The sequence below is a fragment of the Mirounga angustirostris genome, unplaced genomic scaffold, assembly GCF_029215605.1.
Source record: "Mirounga angustirostris isolate CCGP_5_RB_7025 unplaced genomic scaffold, mMirAng1.0.hap1 SCAF_8, whole genome shotgun sequence".
Lineage (NCBI taxonomy): Eukaryota > Metazoa > Chordata > Mammalia > Carnivora > Phocidae > Mirounga > Mirounga angustirostris.
Window position 1 is genome coordinate 39,307,238 of NW_026991716.1, and position 22,176 is coordinate 39,329,413.

A 22,176-nucleotide genomic window follows, 5' to 3' on the forward strand; every position below is an offset into this window, starting at 1 on the left:
ATTGACTGGGCTACATTTTGTGATTCAGTGGCATCAGCTGGGCTAATTCAGAATCAAGGCTGCAGGAAATGACCCTCTGATCTCTCACCATGGTTGCCTTCAACTTATGCTCATGAAGAAATCAACAACAGCTTTCAATGGTGGTTTTCCATACAAAGATGGGCCTGGTTTCGCAAATATCATTTGGAAATGTGTATTTCATCTAAAAATACATAAAAATAACTACATCCAAATAATTTGCAGTACGAAAAATATATCCATATGCTGGAAACCGAGAAGAAAACAGGAGGAGTGAAACTTGGTGGTCAGCTTGCTTATAGGTCTGACAGATAGTGACAATGCTCTGTGATGTGAACTATTGGCAACTTCCTCATCTCATTTTTTATAATATACAAGCATAGTCGTTTCAGGTCACAAGACTATGTTAAGGAAACTAAAACAGTTTAATCTTAGAATTCAGAAAAATGCAAAAGCTTACCTTTTTATAGAGGAGTTTCTCAGTTCCTCTATGAAACTCAAAATCACAGAATCAGAAGTCAAGTTCCAGGCTCTTCCCAGCTCCAAAATGACTGGGCTTTTTCTCTTCTTCTCTGGAGCTTTTGGAAGAGGCAGAGCTATAACATCTTTATTCATACTACATTTATTACTACCAACCCCCACCACCAAAAACAGGGCAGCAATTACCAGTATCTTGTGGGGAAAAGAACTTTGTGATAAAAAGCCACAAAAAGGAAGGCTATAAAACCAAGGTGGCACTGAATCTTTGCAGCTGTATAGGGGACACTTACTTTTCTACTTAGAAGGATTTCCTTTGAAGAACCTCATCTCCCCCCATTCTAGATTGTTCAGTAGGGTAGATCTTGTCTTTCCATGGTGAGCTTCTGACCAGGGCCTGGTCTGAGTACTTTATCCACCTGTCCACAGTAATTGTTCAGGGATAGAAGTGTGGCCCAAATCACACTTATCCTCTTCCCTGAGACTTTTCCATGAGACTTTTTGGTGTTATTAGGCAAAATACACTTTCATTTTCTAGATAGAAACCTTATAAGGCCATAGCAGCATGAGACTGCAGGGGCTATCTTGCCCCTGAGTGAAGAGAAAATGAGGCTAAGCAAAGCTGAGAGGAAGGGGAAGGGAGGGTCCTAATGACATCTCTGACCTCCAGGATCTAACTCTGCCCCAGTTTCCCAGTATCAAGTAATAAATTATCCCCTATCCATTTTTTCTTAAGGTTGTTTGAGTTAGGTTTCTGTTACAACCAAGAGTCCTAATTAATGTAATGTGCATCTTTATACAGCTCTTGTGCTTCTTCTTGTATTTAAGAATTGCATCATGTTGTATAAAGTTGACACTGTAAATTGCTTTATATACATATTTTCTTAATGCATGATTTTTAGGATAACCATGTAAGAAAAAAGACTAGAAAATGATATATAAAAAATGGATCTTAGACAAGTTATCCAATTAAATAACAGGCAAAGAATTTGGATAGTTTTCCAAAGAAGATACACAAATGGCCAATAAGCACATGAAAAAACGCTTGACATCATTAGTCATTAAAGAAGTGTAAATCAAAACCATAAGGACATACCATTTTTACATCCACTAGGATGGCTGTAATCAAAAAGGAAAAAGAAAATAACAAGTGTTGGAAAAGATGTGGAGAAAATGAAACCCTCACATTTCTGGTAGGAGGGTAAGGAGATGCAGTTGCTGTGGAGAACAGTTTGACAGTTCCTCAAGAAGTTAAATATATTGTGATTTCACAGAAATGGCAGAGTAGAGAGTTACAAGAATCAGTCCTCCACTGAAGCTATCATTAAGCTGGCAAAAACAGATAGAAGCAACTTTTTCAAAACTCTGGAATCTAATAAAACTTAGAGTGGAGTCCAACCAGTGGTGTGCTTAATGAAAAAAGAAGCTGTTAATTTTCAGTAACAAAATGTTGCAGCATTTTTGTTTACCTGTCTACCATCCCCCTATTCCCCAGTTCAGTGGTGACTGTGGGATAGTAGTCCACATTCCTGGTGTGGCTTGCTAGTGCCAGGGGAGGAGAGATGCACCCTATTCTCAAAAGACTGTAGCTGTCAATTTTGCCCTGTCTGGTGGTTCCCTTCAGGACCCATGCTGAGTCTGACCTTTGTTTTGGCCCCTCAGCCTGGAGCAGCTTTCCAAGCTGCTGGTGATTGCCTAGAGCAAGAGACAGAGAATTGAACAAGCAGCAGATGGATCTAAAAGCCTGACAAGTAGGAGACAGAGGAGGAAGCTACACAGGGGAATAAGGACTCTAAAGGGCTGTGTGATTGGGGAAATCCATCATACAAAGTGCATGCCCAGGGATAGATGCATGTTCAGAAAAGACCTGAGAGGACCCTAGGTTTGCACCTTTGGCTGATCTTTGGGTTCCATGCAATCAGGAGGTGAAGGCTAAGGCAGAGTTTCAGGCAAATTGGCTTAGCATTGAAGTAGTGCCCCAGCTCAGAGCCAACCTACAAAAACCTGGAGAGGTGGTGGTGGTGTTTTTACTCCAGCCATTTAAGGAAATCTCTGCCAGGACACTGACTGACTGCTGAGATAATGGAACAGAGTTTCAGTGATCACACAACAAGAAATGCAGTCTTAGCAAAAATAGTTTAGAAAAGTCAATGAACAAATGGATGACAACAGCCTTCAATAATCAAAAACAACAAACCCTGGGAAGGGGATGATTCCCAGATGGACATACTGTAATATTCAAAATCTTCAGTTTTAAACAAAAAAAAATCACAAGGTATAAAAAGAATAAAGAAAGTATGGTTCATTCACAGGAAAAAAAAAAAAGTTTATAGAAACCATCACCAAGGAAGCCCAAACATTGGACTTACAAGGCAAATATTTTATATTTTTTTTAAGATTTTTTTTTTTATTTTTTTAAAGTAATCGCTACACCCAACATGGGGCTCAAACTCACAACCCCAAGATCAAGAGTTGCATGTTCTAATCACTAAGCCAGCCAGGCACCCCATTTGGCAAATATTTTAAATCAAATGTCTTAAATATGTTCAAAGAGCTAAAGAAAACAATAGACAAAAAATCTAAAGGAAACTAGGAGAATGAAGAAATGAATAAAGAATATCCATAAAGAGATATATATTATTTATATTATTATATTAATATACATTTATTATTATAAGAACCAAATAAAAATTCTGGAGCTAAAAAGTATAGTAGCTGAAACAGAAAACTCATTACAGGGATTCAACAGCAGATTCAAGCTGGCAAAAGAAAAAAATGAGTGAACTTGACGATAGGACTATTGAAATTATTCTGAGTAGGAGAAATAAAAAAAAGAAGACTCTCAACCAAGATTCTATATCCACAAAACTATCCTTCAAACAAAAGGGAAATTAAGACCTTTCTAGAGAAACAAAAGCTGAGGAGTTCATCACTAGTAGACCTGTCCTACATGAAAAACAAAAGGGAATCTTTTAGGCTGAAATGAAAGGACACTAGACAATAACTCAAACTGTATAAAGAAAGAAATCCAGTAAAAGTAACCATGTAGGTAAATATAAAAGCCAGTATTATTGTATATTTGGTTTGTAACTTCCCATTAGTTTCCCATATGATTTAAAAGGCAAATGCATAAAACAGTAACTGTAAATCTATGTTAATCAGAACACACACAAAAATCTATGTTAATCAGCACACAATTGTAACAAACACCATAAGGATGGAGATGAACTGAAATGAAGGGAGAGAGAGTTCTACAATAGTAGTTGGAGATTCCAATATTTCACTTCAATAAAGAACAGAACATCTAGACAGAAGTTCAATAAGGAAAGAGAGGACTTGAACAACACTGAACTAAGTAGACCTAACAGACATATACAGAATACTTCATCCAGAAACAGAATACACACTGGACTCCTGGGTGCCTCAGTTGGTTAAGTGTCTGCCTTCGGCTCAGGTCATGATCCCAGGGTCCTGGGATCGAGTCCCACATCAGGTCCTTGCTCAGCAGGGAGCCTGCTTCTCCCTCTGCCTGCCACTCCCCCTGCTTGTGCACACACTCTCTCTCTGACAAATAAAATCTTAAGAAAAAAAAAACCAGAATACACATTCTTTTCAAGTGCACATAAAACATTCTCCAGAATAGATCATATATTAATTAGTCCACTAAACAAAACTCAATACATTTAAAAAGACTGAAATCAGGGGCGCCTGGGTGGCTCAGTCCTTAAGCGTCTGCCTTTGGCTCAGGTCATGATCCCAGGGTCCTGGTATCAAGCCCCACATCGGGCTCTCTGCTCAGCGGGAAGCCTGTTTCTTCCTCTCCCACTCCCCGTGTTCCCTCTCTCCTGTCTCTCTCTCTGTCAAATAAATAAATTAAAAAAAAAAAAATCTTAAAAAAAAAAAAGACTGAAATCATACAAAGTATCTTCTCCAACCACAATAGAATCACGCTAAAAATCAACAAGAGAAGGAAAACTGGAAAATTCTCAAAATGTGGAAATTGAACAACACACTCTTAAATAACCAATGGGTCGAAGAAGAACTCACAAGAAAATGATAAAATACTTTGAGATGGATGAAAATAAAAATACAACATATCAAAACACATGGGATGCAGTGAAAACAGTGCTAAGAGGGAAATTACAGCTATGAACATTTAAAAAAGAAAGATCTCAAATCAATAACCTAACTTTACACCTTGAGGAACTAGAAAAAAAAGAGCCAACTAAACTAAAAGATAGTAGGTAGGAGGAAAGAAAGAATAAAGATTACAGCAGAGATGAACAATAGAATCAATGCAACCAAGAGTTGGTACTTTGAAAAACTGACAAAATTGGCAAAACTTTAGCTAAAAAAAAAAAAAAACTTTAGCTAAATTTACTTAGAAAAAAAAGAAGATGCAAGTAACTAAAATCAGAAATGAAAGGACATTACTACTGACCTTACAGAAATAAGAAAGCATTATAATACTATGAAAAACTGTATGATTAAGTAGGAACCAGACAACGATGTCACTTTTACCACTACTTTTTTTTTTTTTTTAAGATTTTATTTACTCATTTGACAGAGAGAGAGGGAACACAAGCAGGGGGAGTGGGAGAGGGAGAAGAAGGCTTCCTGCTGAGCAGGGAGCCCGATGTGGGGCTCGATCCCAGGACCCTGGGATCATGACCTGAGCCGAAGGCAGACACTTAACCACTGAGCCACCCAGGCGCCTCTTTACCACTGCTTTTAAACACTGTACTGGAAGTTCTAGCTAAAGCGATTAAGGAAGAAAAAGAAATAAAAGGTATCCAAATTGGAAAGGGGGAGGTAAAACTATCTCTATTCTCAAATGACATGATCTTATAATATACAAAATATATATTACATATATAAAGAATCCACACACACACAAAACTAGAAGAAATTAACAAGTTCAGCAAAGTTTCAGGATATAAGATCAACTCATTAAAGTAAATTGTGTTTCTATACACCTGCAATAGGAAATTAAGAATCAATTCCATTTACAATAGCATACAAAAGAATAAAACACATAGGAATAAATTTATTTTTTTTTAAGTTTTTTTTTTTTTAATTTATTTGACAGAGAGAGACACAGCAAGAGAGGGAACACAAGCAGGGGAGTGGGAGAGGGAGAAGCAGGCTTCCCGGGGAGCAGGAAGCCTGATGTGGGGCTCAATCCCAGGACCCTGGGATCACAACCTAAGTGTCTGAAGGCAGACACTTAGCCAGCTGAGCCACCCAGGCGCCCCAGGAATAAATTTAGCCAGGACGTGAAAGACATACATAAAACTACAAAATACTGCTGAAAGATATTAAAGAAGACCTAATAAACAAAAAGGTGTCTATGTTCATGGATTGGAAGATCTAATATTGTCAAAATGGTAATGCTATCCAAAGTGATCTACAGATCTAAAACAATCCCTATCAAAATTCCAATGACCCTTTTTACAGAAATGAAAAGCCAATCTTCAAATTCATATGAAATGCAAGGGGGCCCAAACAGCAGAACAATCTTAAAGAAGAACAAAATTGGAAGTCTCACACTTCTCAATTTCAAAACTTACTACAAAACTACAATGATCAAAATAGAGTACTGGCATCAGGATGACATATAAGCCAATGGAATAGAACTAAGAGTCCAGAAATAAATCCATACATCTATAGCCAATCAATTTCCAACAAGAATGCCTAGACCATTCAATGTAGAAAAAACAGTCTCTTTAACAAATGTCCTGGAACAACTGTACTTCCACATACAAAAGAATGCAGTTGGACCCCTACCTCACACTATATACAAAAATTAACTCAAAACAGGTCAACAACCTAAACATAAGAGCTAAAACTAAAAAATTCTTAGAAGAAAACATAGGGATAAATCTTCATGGTTTTAGATTTGGCAATAGTTTCTTAAATATTATGCCAGAACCACAAGTAATAAAAGAAAAAATGGATAAATTGGACTTAATCAAAATTAAAATCTTTTGTGCATCGATATTATGAAGAAAGTGAAAAGACAACATACAGCATGGGGAAAATACCTGATATCTGATAAAGGTCTAGTATCCAGAATATATAAAGAATCCTTACAATTGTAGAACAAAAAGACAACCCAATTAAAAAATGGGCAAAGGACTTGAGTAGATATTTCTCTAAAAAGATATATAAAATGCCAAAAAGCACATGAAAAGATGCTCATGGATTGGAACCACACAAACACTTGTAGTTATCAAGGAAAGGTAAATCAAAACCACAATGAAACACTAGGATGGCTATAATATATATAAAAAAAGAAATTAACAAGGGTTATGAATATGGAGAAATTGGAACCATTGTACATTGCTGAAAGGGATATAAAATGATAAAGGTGCTGTGGAAAAGTTTGGCAGTTCCTCAAAAAGTTAAACATAAAATAATCATATGACTTAGCAATTCCACTTCTAGTTATATTCTGAAAAGAAGTGAAAACAGGTACTCAAACACATACTTATTCATGAATGTTCACAGCAGTACTATTCACAATAGCTAAAAGGTCGAGATAACCCAAATGTCCATCAATGAATGAATGGATAAACAAATTGTGGCATACACATACAATGGAATATTATTCAGCCATGCTACAACATGGATTAACCTCAAAAACATTATGCTAAGTGAAAGAAGCCAGACAGAAAAGGTCACATATCCTAGGACTCCATTTATGTGAAATAACCAGAATATGTACATCATAGAGACAGAAAGCAGACTGGTAATTGCCAGGGGCTGCAGGGAGGTAGGAATGAGAACTAACCGCTTAACAGACACAAGGTTTTATTTTGGGGTGATGAAAAGGTTTTGGAACTAGACAGAGGTAATGGTTACACAACATTGTGAATATACTAAATGTCACTTGTTTATTTTAAAGTGGTTATTTTGTTACGTGAATTTCACCTCCTTAAAAAACAAAAATAAAAACAAAACCACAATACCTGAGATAGCAGTCAGAAAGGTGATTACATTTTGGGAAAGTAGTGACTGGAAGAGGACGCGAGAAGGGCTTCAGGGTTGTTGGTCATATTTTATTTTTTGATTTGGGTGCTGGTTACCCAGGTGTGGTCATTCTGTTAAAATCTTGGGGCTGAACAATTGTGATGTGTGTACTTTTGCTTTTTATATGCACCTTGTACTTCAAAATAAAACTTTACTTTTAAAAAGTTAGGAAGAGTTACCATATGACCCAGGATATACCCAAGAGGACTGAAAAACTTCTGTCCACACAAACACTTGTATACAAATTTTCACATTCACAGCAGCATTGTTCATGATAGCCCAAAAGTGGAAATAACTCAAAATTCCTCAACTAGTAGAGACACAAAATGTGGTATATTCATACAGAATATTATTCAACTATAAAATACAGTGAAGTACTGACACATGGTACAACATGATGAATGAACCTTGAAAACACGTTAAACGAAAGAAGCCGGACACAAAAGACCACACATTGTATGATTCCATTTATAAGAATTTCCCAGAATAGGTAAATCCACAGAGATGGAAAGCAGATTGGTGACTGCCAGCAGCTTTGGGGTAGGGAATAATTGGGAGTGTCTGCTAATGGGTATGTTCTTCTTTAGGGGGGGTGGTAGATATGTTCTGGAATTAGATAGTGGTGATAGCTGCACAATCCTGAAGATATGAAAAATCACTGGATTTTACACTTATTTAAAAAAAAGATTTATTTATTCATTTGAGAGAGCGAGAGAAAGAGAGCATGAGCAGGGGAGGGGCAGAGGGAGAGAGAGAAGCAGGCTCCCCGCTAAGCAGGAGGCCCCATGTGGGACTTGATCCCAGAAACCTGGGATCATGACCTGAGCTGAAGGCAGACGCTTAACTGACTGAGCCACCCAGGTACCCTGGATTTTACACTTTAAAATGGTGAATCTTATGTTACAAGAAATTTAATGTTATATGAAATATATTTCAATAAAAAAGATTTTTTTTTTAAGATATTATTTATTTGACACAGAGAGAGAGAGATTACAAGTGGGGGAGGCAGAGGGAGAGGGAGAAGCAGGCTCCCCACCGAGCAGGGAGCCTGATGCAGGGCTCCATCCCAGGACCCCGGAATCATGACCCGAGCTGAAGGCAGACATTCAACCGACTGAGCCACCCAGCTGCCCCTCAATAAAAAAGATCTTAAATACTTTTATAATATATGTGAACTCTAGCATATTAAATAAAAGAAGTTCAAAGGGAAAATATTACTCTGGAAATGTTCCCTTTCCCCCTGCCCATCCCTCAGATCAGCACATCTTGGAGGTAGACCTCAGATACCACTGGAGAATGGGGGTAGGTGAGTCGCAGTTGGGAATGAAAACTGTGACCAACAGCCCTGATTGTCCCTGAGCAGAGGAATGTGGTAGCTGATGAGAAACAGACCTTGGGCTAGAGCAAGGGAGAGAAAGTCAAAAGCGGTGGTGACAAAGTGTTGGCAGCCCTGGCACCAGAACGCTTTCCATTGCTTCATCCACAGGGCTGATGCCTTAGGAATGAGTAGTCCTTAACTGATTTCAGCCTCAACAGCCAGAGGCCCTGAGATACTTCTTAACCCTTAACTCCTTACTTCTTACTCTTTTGATGGCTCTGGTTGCGTATCATGCAGTTCTTTGTACTTGTAGTATTATGAGTAGTTCCAAAACCTACCCAAACTATAGATTTATTTGGGTAGACCTCTGGGACTCTAAAAATGCCTGGATTTACAAATCAGGAACAAAAGTAGGCTAACAGTTTTAACAGTAAATCTGGATCAGGGGCAGCTCAGATTTAAATGAATCTCAGAGTTTAAAGGACTTAAAGGTCAGCTAAATTTTATTTGATTTTTGTTCTCATCCTCCACAGTCCCAAAATGCAAAAAGGAGTAAATGAAGCACCTCCTGGTATTTCAGATAGAGAGGAAAGGGTTTCCTTGGTACTTTGAAATGATGCTTGCCTGCTTCTGTGTGCCAGATGTTTCAATGTGTATAGGAGAGATAGTAAGACTGAATGGAAACTGGTAGTAGACAGCTGTCCTGAAGTCTGAAATCCCAGGATTTTTCAAACACCACCTTTGTGGTTGTCTCCCCTTCCTTCCACCTCTTTTGTCTACTCATACCCCACTCCTCTAAGAACATAGCCAATTTTTACCTTGATTCTTATATGGACCAGTAATGAAACTGAAATAGTAGATGTTCTACTTGCTGGGAACACTGGGGCCCAGGCTCCAGGAGGGATGAGAAGATCTGAAAGCCACAGCTTTAACATAAGTATCATGGCACAAAATGAGAGATGGAAGTTAGGAGATAAAATTGAGACGAGGAGTGGCAAGCTTAAAATATACATCTCTATGCCTATCCTTATCTTGTTCCTCTTCTACTGCTACAAAGATACAGACATACATACACAACATTTGCTCACCCAACTTGCCATTTGCTGGCAGCTGAGGGCCTTCTCCACAACCCATCCCTGTCCCGGCAGCCATACCTACCTTCCGGAAGTCAGACCCTGGAGGTGACTGCCTACTGACCCCAAGGTGCTCATTATTTCTTTGGTCTCTGTAGCTTCTATCCCTGCCTCCCTGAGGCAAAGATGTCTTCTGCAGTCCTTCCTTCTGGAAATCTGGACTTTAGCAACTGCTCCTGAAAAGAAAGGAAGAGAGGTAGGCAAGAGTCAGTAAATGTCTTCATAGTCATCCTTGTATAGGTAGGCTATAGGAGAGCTGAGTAGCAGTTTAGCAGGGACAGAGCATCAGAGAGAAGATGAAAGAAAATAATACCTCAATATGGTTGATTTTGCCTCTTTGCAATCCTTCTCTATACCCTCTATCATGTAACTCTGCCTCTCCTTTCACCCTGCTTACTCACTTCCCTTAAACATGCATTTCCATTGCTTTCTACAAAATATTTTCTCTCCTGATCCTCTACAAGTGGAATGAAAAAAAGCCTGTAAAGCTTTTAATCTATACATCTAGAAACAAATTATCTTCTACTCTCTTGCATGCAACAGACTTTGTGATATCTTTTTGTGTACCTGCATTAAAGGTAAAGCTCTGTGAAGACAGGCAGTTTGATTTATAGAATTTCACGTCCAAATGCTTGTACACTTGGAAATGTATAACCAGTTGAACAGAAGTAGGGGCAAGAGATAGGGAAGAGGAAGAGAGAAAAAAAGAAAAGAATAATATTCTTCAAGAATGGAGATTGAATGAATGTTGCCCAGCCTTGATGGGAATAGAGGAATTTAGGGAGTCTTGCGGGAAAAACAGCAGGACCTATTTGCAATGATAGAAAACTGATGAGTGGAGTGACACAGATGCGTTGAGTAGGAGACACACACTTAAAAAAAAAAACAAACCCACACTATTTTTTAATATATAAAAGTACACAAAAGGAAAAAAAATAAACCCTGGTCTGTAATTCCACAGCACCAGATCACCCTTACTGACATAAAATTACATATTTTACATGTGTGTACATATTTTATATGTGCATGAAATATTTATATTTTATTTTAAATGCATTTTACGGTCAGGATGTTGAAACAAAAAATACAGAATAAAAAAATGAAAGCATTCTTCCTCCTTCTACCAACAGCAACTGTTTTTGCTTTTTTTTTTTGTTTCCTTCCGGAAATCAAACTGGCAGCTTGACTGAGGGTTCTGATGAGGTGACAAGAGGATGTTGGGCCAAATCAGAGGTCTGGGGTTTGACTGACTGATTTCAACAAGCCTACAAAATCTGGCTGGAAGGAGAAAGGTAGCCATCTGAATATCAAAGTTCCCAAAGCCTTTGATTGCTAACTCTAAGGTCAGTTTACCCCCATTCCCAACCTCAGTTTTTCTTCCAGGAGCTTCAGGGGCAATGTGTCCCCCTCCTGGCCTGACACCACTATTTCAGACTGCTGCTGAAATGGAGGCCAATGACAGCCTTGATATGCACTCCCTGCCATAGACAGTGCTTTGTATACAAAGATCCAGGACAGAAGCAGGATAGTTGGCTTCTGGAGTGCTAAGTATCCAACAAATACAATCAGCAACTTGCAGCTTTTACCCACTAAATTGCTGAGTATTCACAGTCAATAAAAAATAGCTACTATTACCACATTGATTCTTTTAACAAATTTTTATTGAGCACTGTGTGTGTGTCAGGCAACTGTGCACTGGGAATACAATGAAAAAACAGTAAGCAAAGAGACTTCCTGCTCTCGAGAGTTTATAATCTAGTTGTGGGGGGAGGGATATATTGATCAAATAAACACATAAATGTAAAATTAAAACCACACTGTTACAGTGAAAACATACATGGTCCTTTCAAAGTGTATAAGGGTTATGGGCAAATCAGCATGGCAGTGTTTTTTTTTTTTTTAATGATAGATTTTCATTATCAGTTCAACTGCTTGGCTTATCAATGAATACTGTGAGTGTATACATAGTTTTTTTTGGTTAAAAATTACACAAACATTATAATAAAATTCAACTCTATATAAAGAAATGTGTTCACAATCACAAACTCTTTTCATCTGTCCATGTTCTCACAAAATTGTTAATCAATGACCTTGCTTAGGTTCTTTCTTGCCCCAGGCTTAGTAGGTATGTTTTGTTAATGTGAGAACCAAGGTTTATGAATATATATTTTTAAGTAAGCTCTAGGCCCAATGTGGGGCTTGAACTCATGACCCCGGTATCGAGAGTCCCATGCTCTACCAACTGAGCCAGCCAGGCACCCTAGGAATATATTTTTAAAAACCCATCTCACTTTCTTTGTGGGCTGTCTCCTCTCTAAACCTGCCTCCACCTTTTTCTTTTTAAGAAGTACACTTAATGTCCCTGTTGGATGCCTGTATCTATATGTCCAACCCTCCCCGCCCCTCAACACCTTACCATTCTTCTTCAGCCCTTGAACCTGGCAGCCTGATAAATGAACATATGTCCTGGCATGCTTTGATACCAAACCATTAGCTAACCTTTTGACTTTTACATTTTTTTTTAGAGATGGAGCTGTATTAGGTACAATGGGAATACTTACCAGAAAGGTTAAGAGTCTTATATGCCCTGAAGCTAGCTGTGAATAGGAGATAGATGGTTTATGAAGCAAGAGGTCTCCATTCACAAAGCCAAAGGGATTTCTGGGGGGAGGGGGGGGGGTTATTTACACAACTTAGGCAAAATTAGGTGTTTGCCCAAATTTAAACCTAACTGCTGATGATGTATTCTCACAGTTGAGGGAGCCTAATAAAAACTTTCTGATGTTTGCAGAATTTTGAAGTAGTTATAGATGATACCATAAGCGACATGTAAAGATTAGGGCCCCCTCCTTGCCTTTATCTCCAAAGGTGAACATTTACTCAGTGCTGTGATAGTACTGAATAAAAAGAAACAGGTCCTACCTTTAGGTGCTGGCAACTGGTTACAGTTCTGCCTTTCCTTTCACAGGGCTTCTCTGGAAAGCTAGATCCCACTGATCAAAGAGGGATCACACTTTCAGCCCAGACTAAACGCTCTCCCTCTACTAGCTCAAGGCAGATATACAGAATGCCATTGCTTCTTACAAGTAAGCATTCATTATTCTAGAAAAAGCCTGAAGTTATCAAGAGAATACAAAGGTAACAGAACAAAGTACTCCAGCCCCAGCTACTTAAATTAGTTCTGTACTTCCTAGATTTTGCCTCTCTTCCCTTCCCTACCCTTCCCAAGAGTCCCCCTCTTAATCTAAAGAGTAAGATTCTGACTCCCTCAGAGAAGGAATAAGGGTACAAGTGAGATCTGAAGAAGACTAACCCCTCCCCACTCTAAACCCACCCATCTCGCCCCAAAGGGAGGTGAACTATCAGTAACAACTGGCATTTTAAACTTGTAGGTTCTCTGAATTCCTGTAGATAGGCTGCTAGAATAGGGAGGGAGTAGCTCTCCAGAAAAACAAATATATTTCTGAAGCTCATGTGGGTTTACGTTCGTCTAAAGGGCAGCTTCTAAGTCACTCTATGGTTTCCAGGCCAGAAAACTGCCTAAAAAGCAGACCTAGGAGGACTACTCAGGATGGTATGATCCTGGACATATTTGGGGCTGAGATGGAGACAATGATCCTCATTTTAAAGAAGGAAAAAAAAAAATTCCTGTGGCACAGTGAGGTGAAGTAACTTGTCCAAAATCACAGCAAGGCAAATGGCTGAGGAACATTCACGGACTGAACTCTCCCAAGTATGTCTCTTTCCACAAGATGATGAACAACAGAGGCCAGGACATGTTCTAAATAGACATTAGTCAAGGCTCTAGAAAAACTAAATGGCCTCCCCAAAGTCAACATAGGATTCTGCAGCTCTGCACCCAAATTAACAGGGAAAAAAGAATTCTTAGGGAAAAAGACCAACTTTGCATTATTTTTGAGTGGGGAGAAGACAAGACTCTGAAGCCTCTGTTTAGCCAGGCTATAAATTTCTGCCAACAAGGATGTCAAAAGGAAACCAGGACAGAGATTAGGAAATCTGAGGACTAAGCTCTCTGATCCCTAAGGACGCCCTCAGCAAGAACATGAATATTCTTGGGGGAGTTCAGCTTCCAGAGTAGCACAAGGCGAGCCAACATAAGGGTGTATGAAAAGCTTCACAGTAAGAAGATGTCAAAACCAGACCACTGTCGCCTACTCACTACCCATCTGGGCAGCACTGGGGCACAGATAACATAACTTCACAATCTGACATGAAGAAAGTAGCCCCAACAAGTGGGGCAAAAGAAACTGGGAGGGAGGAGACAGCAGGAGTTCATTTTTCTAGTCTTCCTGTGGAGTTCAAATGTGTGTGGTTTCAAAACAAAAATCCAGAAAGAAACATGAGGTTAATGCATTTATTCCAAGTAATTAACACGTTAAAAATAAAATTAAACTTGTCCAAGCCAACTCATAAATTCTTTAATCTTTTGAACAAAATGTACAACCCAAAACATCACACTATGGTGGAAATAATTTGGGAAAGGGAGAGGTAGAGGAAGGGAATACATATGGATTGTGGAACAGAGAATGAGTCCAATCCCAAAACAAGTTTCAGCTCTTCTACCTCTTCAGAACAGAAATGGCTGCTAAACAATTTAACACAAAGTGTTACTGGATCACAATACAATGAACAAAAGGCCATTTCAAAAATAAAAGTGACCCAAAAAGCATATCTGCACCTGGCATTCAGCCATGAATCAGCCTTACCGATTTGTCGTCTTCCAAAAGTGAACCTGCTAGATTTTCTTCCATGTTTATTGAGGCCATTTCCAAACAGGTTTGTGAGTTAGCAGGACCATCTCAAGCAAAGGCAACAGAATAAAGAAGTACGGGGTTGACATGGCACAAGGAAGTAAACAGTAAACAAAAGAGCTACTCACGCTGCATTTCAAACAATGTTAAGGCAGGCTCATCCAAATGGAAGCCTAAGAGATGAACAATCCTTCCTTCATTAGTCGTTTTCCATTTCAGCAGGCTTTCTGGTGTTTCTCCCAGAGATCCATCAGCTGCCCAGGAAATTGGGTAGGAATACAACATAGCAATTGGAGAAGTCAGCTCTGTCTCCCTCCTCCCCCATATTCCAGAAATGGTAGAGTCAAAGCCAAAATACAATCAAAGCACACTATGTGGTGAGCCAGACAGACATTGGATTTTAATGACAAAGTAGGAGAAAGTAAATTGGAAAAAAAAATAACAGAAAATACTTTTGTACAGATATGTATAGAAGTTATGATTGATTTGTCTGGTATCTTAAGAAAAAAAAAACGGAAAAGAGGTAAACTTTTTGGCTTCCACGAACATTTACTGTAAGATGTTGACTGCATTTCTTGGTGTAGGTTCCAGATGAGATAGCCAACTAGTCCTGGATCACCTGGGCACCTGATTTCTAGAAGCCAATTTGATTCATCCACAAGTAGCTCTGGATGTGTATTCTTAGTCATGAACACTGGATGCTGTGTGGTCCTGGGTGGCAGCAACTGGAGCTTCTTGCGCAGGTATTTCCTGAGGGACCATATTGCCTCCAACTACTTGCTCCCTTGTAGGGGACCCTGAAGCCAGAGATCTTACCAAATTCAAAGGGTGGTCACTGTCCTCATCTACTTGAGGAATTGCTAGCTGTGTTATGGACACTTTCGGTATTTCTAGCTGTAGTGGGCCCATCTCCAGGGAACTACACTCAGGAGGGTCACCTGGCTCAGACAGAGGAGAACATAACTTCTCTTTTTGAACTCCAGGTGTCCGTGTAACAAATTCAACAAGGTCTGGAAGGCAAGGAGACGGCCCAAGGCCTGCAGGGTTAATTGTTTCTGATTCCAATCGGAGTGAATCTTGTTTCTCTAATTGAGAAGTTTCTTCTACTTCCTCAGGCATCATTCCTCCTGCTAATAGGTCAAGTGCTTGGTGTGTTCCCTCTAGGCTCCCCAAGCCAAGGTCAACATTTTCTATAGGAAGTCCAGTTTTTAAAATGTTAGGAGTGATCCTTCCACTTCTGGGATTAGATGAGTTTTTTTCACCCGCTGCTCCAAAGTTAAGCACCAGGGTTTTGGGAGAATCTAATGGAAATTCAGAAAAGGATGGGATTGGTTCCAAGTCAGTGAGAGTGGAGGGATTACAGCCTATAGGTGACATAGAATTTTCTTCACATACTTTCTGAGTCAGGGCAGTTGGGGATCTATGTGCTTGGTCTACCCGAGTATTGCAGAAATCAACACCCATATCCCCCAGGTTCCCCAGGGCAGCAAGCTCTTCTACTTTTAAGTCTGTAACTTCAAAGTCTTCTAAGGCCTTGCTTTCTACTGTCACAGTTAATTCTGAATGGACATCTCGTAGCTCCAGGGCTTCTGTTTCTGGTTTCTCTGGGCTCTCCCAGGTCTCTGATTTCTTCTTATTCTCATTCCAAACAGCCAGTTCATAAATCCTTTTACCTTGAAAGTCTTTTGATCTTTCTCTCTTGAGTTTGAGGCTTCTGTAACTAGTTCTGGAAGCTGATTCTGGAGCTGAATTTTCCAGCCACTCTTCACTACCAGCTGAAACTCCTTGCTCCCGTGCACTATCTGTTAAACACATATCTGATCTGGCTGGGGACTGCAGAAGCAATTCTGGGGCAGAAATTTTCACAGGTACATCTTGTGGGTTCTGGAGTAAAGACCTAGCTTCTGACGGAAATGAGTCTATTTTTGCTTTTGTGGAAGAAAGAGCCTGTGCGCTCAAGTCAATCACTATTTTACTTTGAGATTCACTTCCTGTCATCAATTTCTTGGACTGTTCAGCCCTTTTGTCAGTCATTTGTAACTTGGGCTGTTCTATTTCTCCCTCCCATGCACATTTGTTCCCACGGTTCAAATTAGAATCCTCTATGCTATTGGGCCCAACACGGATACCTGTTCCCTCTCCTACCATCCCCTCAGAAAGCTTTGGTCTCTTTTCTTTTAGTTCAGCGTTTGCCTCTACCTCACTTTCCCCACAACCCTTAGATTTGTGGAGCTCTTGGCTTTCCTCTTCCTGGATACCAGATTCCGTAAGGTGAGCTTCTACCAAATTCTGAGATTCCATGATATGGCAGTGTATATCTGACAGCTGAGGGCCTGGCTCTACACCTGGTGGCCCTGGCTCTCCCAGCTCAAGTTCAATTTTTCCACCTGGAGATATATCCCTATTAGCATCACTCTGGAAGGAGCTACAAGTCCACATGGCCAAAGTGTCTGTCTTTGGGGTAACAGTTTCATAAGGCCTGCTTTGGCACAACCTTGTCAGAGGCTGTAGGAAGCCGTAGCTACCACCTCTGCTCTTTGAGTCTGTGCATTCTACAACTGACCATTTCCCTAGAGACACCAGAGTTTTTGCAATGGGCTTTTCAGGGTTGCTGACTAAAGGAGCAGAGTTCAAACTTCTATCTGGAGGCAACTCCTCTTGGGATGCACTGTTGTTCAAAGTAGAAGTGGAAGGGGTATCTGAACTTTCGACTCTAGAGAGATTGCTGTTTTCCCCATTGGCCAATAGACCACCACTCAGCTTAGTCTCAGGGGCCCCCTTTCCACCACTACTGTAGAATATATCATACAGGTCCTTAGCATTGGCTGTGGCTAAGCATGAATTTCGCTTTTCCAATTTTTTGGCTTGTTCACTGAACACACTTGAGAGGGGAGGTGGAGGACGCACTAACACAGAGAAAAGGGTCTGGTCCCTGTCACTCTCACTCACCCCAGGAGCCGTCTCATCAGAAGGAATGGCAGCTGGCTGTGCTGAGGCCATGATGGCTACTGGCAACACAGGATTCAAAATGTTAGGACCCAGGAAGCCAGGGCTGAGAGTGTGAGATACAGCTGGGTTTGATTTGACCGGTGCCAAGACAGCATTTGCTTGAGCAGGAGATGGGGAAGCTAGATGAGGTATAACTGGGGGTGGCGGAGGTGGTGGTGGAGGGGGTGGTGGAGGAGGTGGTAGCATTTGCTCAGGTATATGGGATGGCTCATTCTTTTCAGCCAGTACCATTTTTTCCTCTGGAGACCCTTTTAGAATCACCTCTTCCCCTCCAAATGCTTTGGAGATGATGTCAGGAGGCAAGAGGAGATCAGCTGAAGACTCTTTAACCACTGGCAGAGGCTTAGCGGTAGTTCCAGAAGACTTGATGGATAGAAAGGTGTTAAGAGGAGCTGGCTTGCTCACTGTGGCTGAACCTGACTTGCGGAGTACTGTGGATGGGATCGGCAGGTTGGGTCGGATCTTAGTCTGGGTTGAAGTTGTCACAACAGGCATCCACGGGCTAGTATGTGCAACAACCGTTTTCCCAGAGAGCTTGATTTTGATGGGCTTTGCCTTCCCAGCCTCAGCCTTGCCATCCTCTTTGTCCTTACTGTTTTCTACAGCCTCTTCCTTGGGAATACTTGTGGCCATTGAACTTTTTTCCTCTTCTTTCTCTGGCTTCTTCCAGCTGAATTTCCCGAAAGAGGAAGATGTTGGTGATTCTTTCTTTACCTCTTCCTTTAATTGGAGTTTGATGTTACCCTTCCTTTTACTTTCAGTCTTTTCAGGAGAGTTCCCACCCTCAGAGAGTTGGTCCTCTAGTTCTTCAGAGACTTTGTCATCCTCTTTTACTTCCTTCATGACCTTTGCCTTTTTTTCTTTCTTTTCTTCCTTTGGTTTCTCACTGAGTTTACGCTTTAGCTCACTCTGTCGTCGCCGTTCTGTCTCTAGGACCACAGCCAAGCCAGCTTGGCGGTCCAGATTCCGCCGCTCCTCATACAGTGGGTTTTCAACCACATATTTCTGGGAAGAGAAAAGATAAAGGCTCAACAACTGGTCAAAATACAGTAAGAAAGAAAATCTTGGCCCTGTTACTGTTGGAATTCAATTGGTAGAAACCCCTGAAGTAGAGTTATCTTCTTCAAGGATACAGATGGTTCTACCAGGTCAGCATCTCTTAATAGGACTGAAGAGACCTTCCTAGTAATTACATGGAATTTAAAGTATTAATGAGTTTTTCTGACTCTGAAGTTGTTTGACAAAGTCAAAAGGATTACTGTAGAAAGTGGAAAACTCCACAACTACTACAAAGACCAACCTTGTATTTCTCATTGTGCTGGTGACCCTTCACATGTTGCTCTCCAGAAATTGGATCCCCCAAAAATTCCTCACAGAGTTGGCAGTAATATCCAGTGATGGGAATCAGAAACTCAGAACCTGAAAGAAGAAGTCAAGAAAATAAGTCATTTCCACCTAGGATGTCAGTAAAGGAAATCCCACTTCCCCTTTGCAATAAAAAAGTCAACGGTATACAGGACCTTACCCACTTTCAAGTCAGAAGTAGCATTTAGATGAATCTAAATGGCACAGTCTTTCCAATTTAAAACTTGAAACTCAGAACCTCTAGCCCTTCTCCCTCTTGGGAACATTACCTAGTTAATTCAGGAGTTTCCTGTGCCAGAGTCAGTTCTGTTGTTGATGCTCCTCAAACTCCAACTACCACTAACCATTGTAGGAAATTTAAAAACTATACTCCCAAATAGCTCAGTACCATTTGTATGAGGATCTCTCATGCTGGTATTAATTACTCAAGAATCTACCTTCTATAAATTAGCACTGACTACTTAACGAAGGTAAGAAATTGAGAAGTATAAAGACAGACTTTCTACTTCTCAACCTACCCCCAATAACAACTATTCAAAAATATTTTATAGTTCTCAGGTGAAAAAGTAGTTAAATTACTATACCTTTTATTGTTCTTTTACCTGGATTTCAAATAAATAAGATTTTGGTACATAAGTCAGTGACAAAAAAAGTTATATATACATTAAAAAAATTTTTTTTTTAAGTAGGCTCCATGCCCAGTATGGGCCTTGAACTCATGACCCCAAGATCAAGAGTTGCATGCTCTGCCGGCTGGGTCAGCCAGGCACCCCTCAGTTATATTTTAAAATGGGTATGTATATGTTTAACAATTGTTAGAATTTTGGCCATATGGGTGGAGATCATTTCTGTCATATAGATCTCTATTTCTTCAGGATCTAGTTTGCACATAGAAGGCATTCTTACACCTTTGTTAACAAAATGGTTATGTCCCACCCTATGCTACTTCCTAGCACCTTAGTTCAGGGGACTCTTCTTTGGCTAAATGTAAGGAAACTACAAAGGAGGCAGGGGGGATCATACCTTTTGCAGGAACAGTTATCTTGTCAGTACGCTTTACAGCATCTTGCTTGGCCTCACTCTGGGTCTTTGAAGCCCAAGGTCTGTTGTAGGGATCCAGTGTCTATTTGCAAGAGGCAGAGGCGCTCACACAACAGCACTAAAACTCAATGACCCACTTTTCTCTCTTTTTCTCCCCCACACCAGGGGGACCAGAAACCCCCAGCTACCCACCCCCACCCTCTCTGCCAACTGTTTAAACGGAAATCACCTGTGGAAAAGGTAAACACATGTTAGAGCAAGTACTAGCAACGGATAAAATGAAACAAATAATCAGGTACTCAAGGAATCAAAAGAGGCAAAAGCCTCACTTACACTTGTCATGGTGTTTAGTTACAGGCAGGTCCCCTGGACTGAGTCCTGGGGATGGTGTGTCCTTTGTTGGTATCTCTTGGCTCTTCAGATTGGGGCTCCTGCCCATATGAGAATGTTTCATTTTCCAGCTTTGTAATGCAGATGGGGGTGTAGAAGTTTGAGGGGAAGGAGGGCGAGAATGGAAATAATAGCGAGCAAGATACCTACCTGTGTGTGCTTCTTATTGTGCATATGAGTGAAGAAGTCAAACATGGTTCCACAGATGGTGTTGCAGTCTTTGCACCAGTGATTGCCAGCATCATAATACTCATAGGCAGCAACAGGCTGATCAGCCTGCTTAGCAGCTGGCTGGGGGCTCTCGGCAGGCTTGGGGCTCTTAGTATGGGAATTCTCACTGTTTACCTTTGATTCCTAGAGGGAAAACACCTGCACTCAGAAGGAATTCTAGATCTGTCTTCCGCAGAAAAAGCAGGTAGCTTACTGCAATAATCGATACAGGGCCACATGACCATATTTTCAGTGTCTACAGCTATATAAACTAGGGAAAACCTCATGAGAAATCTGTTTACAAGGCTCAAACAGAACTATAGTGCTACCTGATCATGGAGAATACATCATAATGGCAATATATTTACTTATATATCCTAAAATATTTAGAAAAATACTCAAGATTATGGAAACACTGGCTGCCTCTGGAGAGGGGAAGTAGAGAACAAGGATGGACAGGAGTCTTTTTACTGTACAGCCTTTGGTAGATGTTGAATGTGTTCCCTATGCAATTAAATACATTAGTTAAATTTAGAAATCATAATGACAACTAAGAAAAAAGAAAAAACAACATGGAAGAGGTAATTGACAGGTTAAGCAAATGCAGAAAACACGTAGTAGTGAACCCACTTATCATAGACACATCCTGGTATGCAAAACTGGAGAGCAGGGCTGGTGTTGCGCATAGATAAAGCAGACAGTCATCTACGTGGGATGACTTAAGAGAATCTGGGTAAAATATTTCAAACTGCCTAAAATACCATCATTAGAATTTAACACCTTTGAGTTAACATGAATCCTCTTTTAAAACATATCAACTCAAAAAAAACCCATTATCAACTCTTCAGATTGAGTTATCAACAATAAATACTTTAATATGAATTCATGTGTCAGCAAGCTGGGAACAAGGTACTTAGGAAGTGAGAATTTTGGTAATGTTGGGGAGGGAGGCATAGAAAACAAATAATTTGGAACAGAGGGAGGGTAAGTATGAATGAGGAAAAAAGATCAGAGAACTGGGCACATGGGCTGGTGGGAAGAGGAAGACAGGCTGGAGAAAGGGAAATTAGAACTTCAAAGATAATCTTTCCCTACTAGAGTCTTGTTCAAAAGTCACTAAAGAAATCATACCCAGCAGATAAGGGATGGGCACATGTATACACGGTTGGCAAGTATTAACTGGCACCATCTTTCTGCAAGATAATCTAGGAATACATATTACACACCTCAAAATTCTTTATACCCTTTGACCTAGCAATTCCACTCCTTGACATTTATCTGAAGTAAATTATTGCTTCAAACAGGAGGCGATTTGACTGGTTAAATAAACGTCGGTATTCTTGTAACAATAAAAAAATAAGGTCATTAAAAATGATATTATAGAAATCTATTAACATGGAAAGATGTTCAT

At 40.1% G+C, this 22,176-nt stretch overlaps 1 protein-coding gene across 5 annotated transcripts in view; it reads right to left on the bottom strand.

Annotated features, from left to right (window-relative positions):
* Positions 1–35: 35 nt before the first annotated feature.
* ZNF318 (zinc finger protein 318) overlaps positions 36–22,176 on the bottom strand; it is a 47,466-nt gene continuing 25,325 nt past the window's right edge. For 2 of the 5 annotated variants that reach the window (XM_054506469.1, XM_045869949.3), the window contains 4 exons: positions 20,706–20,909; positions 20,148–20,247; positions 19,060–19,178; positions 15,126–18,764 (listed from right to left, as the gene is read on the bottom strand). In XM_054506469.1, the coding sequence (XP_054362444.1) occupies positions 15,432–18,764; positions 19,060–19,178; positions 20,148–20,247; positions 20,706–20,909 (3,756 nt within the window). In that variant the 3' untranslated portion in view covers positions 15,126–15,431. The other 3 variants (XR_006789951.3, XM_045869951.3, XM_045869954.2) reach the window with 3 other exon arrangements.